Raw genomic sequence first — 4,888 nt, 5'->3', positions numbered from 1 at the left:
TGTAGTGCCTGTGCCTCACATTACCTAATGAAGAGAGCCCAATGTAAAGCGTGCTAATGTGGGGCACGGCACAGGGCACAGTGCCTCACATTGCCTCAATTAGACTATGTAGTGCCTGTGCCTCACATTTCCTAATGAAGAGCGCCCAATGTAAAGCGTGGGTACCAGGCTTGGCGTTCTACATCAGCTAGTACGAGGAGGCACCACTGAATGTTCAACAGAGTGGGAGACTGAGTGTTCTAAATTAGTTATTGAGAGGCACTACTAGAGATCATCCTCAGGTAACGCCAGGTGCCCTTACGTCTAGCGTTTCACATTTAACAGTGTAGGTCACTCCGGGGGTGGGGCTCCATATTGAATCGCTTCGGGGATCGAGATTAAGTTACAGAGCAATTTAGCAGAAATATTAATCCCACCGTAAAACCTTACAAAGCGATGCTTTGTTATACAGAGTGGTGCTTTGTGATACAGAGTGGTGCTTTGTGATACAAGGCATTTGCCAGCATTTGCTTTGTAGCTTTCAAAGAATTTGTAAGCTTTGTATTAAAGCATTTGCTTTGCATCACAAAGCACTTGTAAATGCTTTGTAATAAAGCAGGTCCTGTATATTACAAAGCTGCCAAATACTTAAAGTTTGAGGTTGTGTTGTTTGAATAAACATAACTGTTTGCAAGTATTGAACGTGTGGTTGCACACTTACAAGTGTTGAGCAGTTGATTATGCTAACTTTCAAAGCGCCTGGTAGGTAGGCAACATCATGGACACAGTGCATGCGTGCACTCCGTGGTGGCCTACCCTGAGTCTCACAGGCGCCTAGCGCCGAGCTCTCGTAATTTGTCGAATGAATCTGTGAAAAACGGAAAAACTTTCTAGACGCATGTGGCAGTTCACAAGCACGTCAGAGAACCGAAGTTGATGCTGAACTACTGCATGGTGACGCACAGGGTGGTCCACCGACCCCTTCCTCGAACTGCACCGCATGCAGGCGTGCGTGCGGGCTTTCCTACCGTCGCTATGGCTGCGTTTGAGTATGCAACCCTTCCGTTCAACGGCATGCAGTACAGTATGGGCAAAATAAAGAGTGTGTCCGAATTCTCAATCGTATCGCTACGAATCGGTCGGAATGACGAAGGGGAGGGGGTGGTCAGCGGAGGGCAACCTGCAGCCATCCCTCGCGAAAGGACGTCGCGATTCGCGCTCGTCCGCGGGGGTAGTCGCGAACCGCGACGTCCTTTCGCGAGGGATGGCTTCAGGTTGCCCTCCCTGCTGACCACCCCCTCCCATTCGTCATTCCGACCGATTCGTAGCGATACGATTGGGAATTCGGACACACTCAAAGAAAAGTGGTGGACCACCCTGTGAAGGCCCGACTAAACGAGTTGTAAAAGTGTTGCCATTTGCTCTGGCTGCCGATAGGATCTGAGATTCCAGGAAAGCTGGAGCCGGAGACGGAGGTATCCATCCCTCTGGCTTTGGCTGCCTCCCCGTAGTGCGTTGGCGGCGCCAAGGCAAGGCGGAGGAGCAGCGGAGGGGAGGAGGGGAGGAGCCGAGCCGAACGGAGCCGAGCGGAGCAGGTGAATGATTCACACCTAATTAACAGCGCCACGCCTCGCCTCGGCGCCTGCCTGGGCGCGTCAGGGGCGTTGAGGCGACAATCCTGGATCTCTTTTATTAGATTCATATCCGCTGCCAACGACGGCGCTGTCGTCCCCCGCATGCCCCGCAGGCAAGGGGGAGAGGGGGGCGTCGCATCTTCTCATCAAGTAACTTCCCCAGCCCAGAGGAGAGGAGCGTGTTGCGAGAACGGCCCCGCCCCGCCGGCTCCACCCGGCTCCGCCCGGGCTCCGCCCTGCCGCTGCCGTTCCGACACTCGCCCCTTACGGCAGCACGGTCGCCGCCCTAATCGACGCACAAATCGTCCACGTCTCCCCCGTGTGCGCCGGCGGCGCCCCGTCCGAACGCTCCGACCGGTAATCACTTAACGCGGGGTACCTGCAGCAGGGTTCAACCCCCCAACCCGCCCAGCCCCTCTCCATCCAGCAACGTCAGAGGGCGCTAAAACCGGGCGCGTGTAGGCCGGGTGAGCCGGGCGGCGCGGCGCACGTAGACAGCCTGAGTGGATTTGTGCCCCTACCCCGGCTGCAATCCCCCGCGCACACTCGCGGACCACGAGCCCGTGCTAGATGACGAAGGGTTTGCTGCCCACGGAAGCTGTCCCAACGATCGTGACCAGGACGCGTGCACCTGAACCCTCCGCGTCTCGAAGGACTGGCGGTAGAGGTAAGGAAAATTTGGGAAAAGGCGCGTGGAGAGGGGCGGGGGGATCAAATCACACGGCGTGTTTCGTTCTTAGCTCTCGGTCGGTTGGCTCTAGAACTCCAGGTGGCTGAGGGACTGGCTGAGTGACTGAGCTGCCGGTGCTGAACGCCTGCTGAGCGCCGATAACAGTCCGTTGGCTATTCGTGATTTTGCCGCGCTCACGCTCCACTGCGCGCTAGACGGGCCAGACGCCTCGCAACGCGGCGCCGCACCCCGAGCTGCGCCAGCGGCAAGCGGCACGGCCCGGCAACCGGAGTCCTCAAGTCCGGAAAAGACATCAGCAGGTATCACTACACCCACGCTGAAACTTCGATGTGAACCCGACTGTAAATTTGTTGCTTACAAAGCACCCTCTACGCATGCTGAACCTAGACTATACTGTACATAACGTTGTGGAGATTTGGCCATTTACGAGCATTTGTTTTTCAGAGGAAGAAAGGTAACCAGAAATTAGATTCGACATTTTTTTCTTTTGTTATAAACTACCAGTCTTTTTATTTGATTAAAAATACATACGTGCCATGAACTCGTGCATATTCTGGTCAGGGCCCCTGCTTTCGGCCGTACTGTACGATGATGGGCTTCCCCCTGAGGACGTACCCGTTGGTGGCCCGTAGTGCGGCCGCAGCCTCTGCTTCAGCTGCAACAACAACATCGGGTCAAGTGTACCAGGTGGCTGATTAACCCCGCGCACTTCTGTAGCCATGCTGTACCACACGCACGAGTGCGAGCGGGTTGCCTACTCGTTCGGCTCGTAAGGCGCCGTGGACACGGGCGATAGGCAACCCCGCCCACACTCGTGCGTGCGGTACAGCTTAACTACAGGAGTGAGCGGGGTAAATCAGCCACCTGGCATGTGTGTGAGTGGGAGGGAGGGGGGGTCGTGCCGGTATGGGCAGGCCGACAAGGAGGTCGCGGAGTCTACTCGCGGGACTGGCAACATTGTTGGCGTGACACATCTGGTACGGTTAGTACCCCCTCCCCTCCTCCCCGCGTCTCAGTCGACTCGCGCCAAAGGTAAACTTTATTAATAAGCTGCGTGTCGTTCTGCCCGCCGGCGGAACTGTTGCTGCGCCGCGCCGTAGGCCGCCGCCCACACGCCACCCGATCAGACCGGCACCTCGCCTCACCCCCTAAACCCTCATTATCCTCCCGCAGTTGGGAGATTTAAAGTTACCCGACCCGCGCGGTCGGTATATACCCGCAGTGAAAACGGGGGCCCCGCTTCCTGCTTCTACCCAGAAACGACCCGCAGAGAGGTGCGACAACTTTCCACCCATGGGATGGGCACGTACTCCGTGCACTACGTACTTGTGAAAGTGACGAAGGCCTGCCCCCGCATGCGGCCGCCACACAGGCGCAGGGTGGGGCTGGGACCGCCATCCGCGCGGAAGCACCCGAACACCGCGGCCAGGTCGTCCTCCGTCACGGCGCCGTCCAGGTTCTTCACGTACAGCACCTGTAAAGGAGGACGAGTAACTCAAGACCTTTAACCTTAATTGCGGGGAAAGAGCTGTGCGGTCCCTTACGGCAGACGGAGATCCTTCCTCGTACGAGGCGAACCTCGGCAGCTGCCGGATTTCCTCCACGGACAGTCGGTTCTTCTCCAAGTCCTGGACGGACAGGATGCCTTCCCCGGTGGGGACGAATACCTCCCCCTTGGTGCGCTTGGTGTCTAACGGCTCGTGCGTCCTGGGGCGCGCGGCATCAGCACCGCCTCCCAGCTTCACGATTTTCCCGTCCACAACGGTGTACTGCTGGGGGCGTGCGGGGCCGTGCGGGCGGCGCTCTATAGCGGGGGCGCCGCGCCTGCTCGGGGCGGGCGGCACCTTGTGCGGCGCAGGGACAGGGGCACGGACGTCCCACAGCGACGCGCCGTCCGCCCTTCCTCTCTGTGCTCCACCCCCGGCCGAGGAGCCGGCTGCCGCATCCCGCGCCTGCAAAAGGACAGCACTAGAGACTTTGGTCCGGCGGGGCCGCGGCGGCGCGGCGGGCAAGGTGAAAGGGCGCACGTGACGGCGGTACGTGTCCATACGGAAACAAGGTTACGCCGCGGGACGAGGGTCCGGGCCGGAGCCGGGCCGGGGCCGGGGAGGGAAGTTCAGGCGCACCTTCTGTCCGTCGACGGCCTGTCTCTGTCGCCGGCGCTTCCTGGACGTCGCGGATGGCATCGCGGGGCCGGCCACGTCCACGTTGAGGTGCCCGAACATGCCTCGTTCGAGATCGGCGAGGCGGTGCACGGGATGGTCGGGGGCGGGACGGGCCGCATCCCGAAAGCGAGGCACGTCGGCGTGCTCTTCCTGGCGTTCCTGCGCCCTGTCCAGGGCCAGCTTCACAAAAGGCGACAGTTCTCCGTCCAACCTCAGCGACGCGCTCAGCTCCTGGACATGCCTGCTCTGCCCGTGCCCGAGAGTCGATCTGTGCAAACGGGAGGGTTAAGGTTAAGAGTAATGCACGTGTGCAGAATCGTACCGGGTGATTCAGAGAAGACGCAGGTGCGGGCGGGTTTGCCTATCCTCGACTCGGCGGGCGCACGGGTCCAGGTCTGGGGAGAGGTGAGGAGGGGACC

General features: G+C 59.3%; 1 protein-coding gene across 1 annotated transcript; it reads right to left on the bottom strand.

Annotated features, from left to right (window-relative positions):
* Positions 1-2,784: 2,784 nt before the first annotated feature.
* Positions 2,785-4,741, bottom strand: LOC113203128 (uncharacterized). Its single transcript, XM_052276238.1, has 4 exons — positions 4,431-4,741; positions 3,849-4,256; positions 3,631-3,778; positions 2,785-2,959 (listed from the first exon to the last, which is right to left on the bottom strand). The coding sequence occupies exons 1-4, from the start codon at positions 4,527-4,529 to the stop codon at positions 2,862-2,864; spliced, it is 753 nt and encodes a 250-aa protein (XP_052132198.1). The 5' UTR covers positions 4,530-4,741; the 3' UTR covers positions 2,785-2,861.
* Between the last annotated feature and the right edge of the window lie 147 nt (positions 4,742-4,888).

Source organism: Frankliniella occidentalis, unplaced genomic scaffold (genome assembly GCF_000697945.3).
Source record: "Frankliniella occidentalis isolate FOCC.00 unplaced genomic scaffold, Focc_3.1 Scaffold2186, whole genome shotgun sequence".
Taxonomy (NCBI): domain Eukaryota; kingdom Metazoa; phylum Arthropoda; class Insecta; order Thysanoptera; family Thripidae; genus Frankliniella; species Frankliniella occidentalis.
Note: the sequence above shows the minus strand (reverse complement) of the source record. Positions and strands in the feature narration are given on the sequence as shown.

Excerpts from the sequence above, each read along its gene's own strand:
- LOC113203128 (XM_052276238.1), bottom strand. The coding sequence starts at position 4,529 with ATGTTCGGGCACCTCAACGTGGACGTGGCCGGCCCCGCGATGCCATCC. Across the intron at positions 4,257-4,430 it reads AGGCCGTCGACGGACAGAAG|GCGCGGGATGCGGCAGCCGG; the intron begins GTGCGCCTGAAC and ends GTCCTTTTGCAG. Across the intron at positions 3,779-3,848 it reads AGGAAGGATCTCCGTCTGCC|GTGCTGTACGTGAAGAACCT; the intron begins GTAAGGGACCGC and ends CCTCCTTTACAG.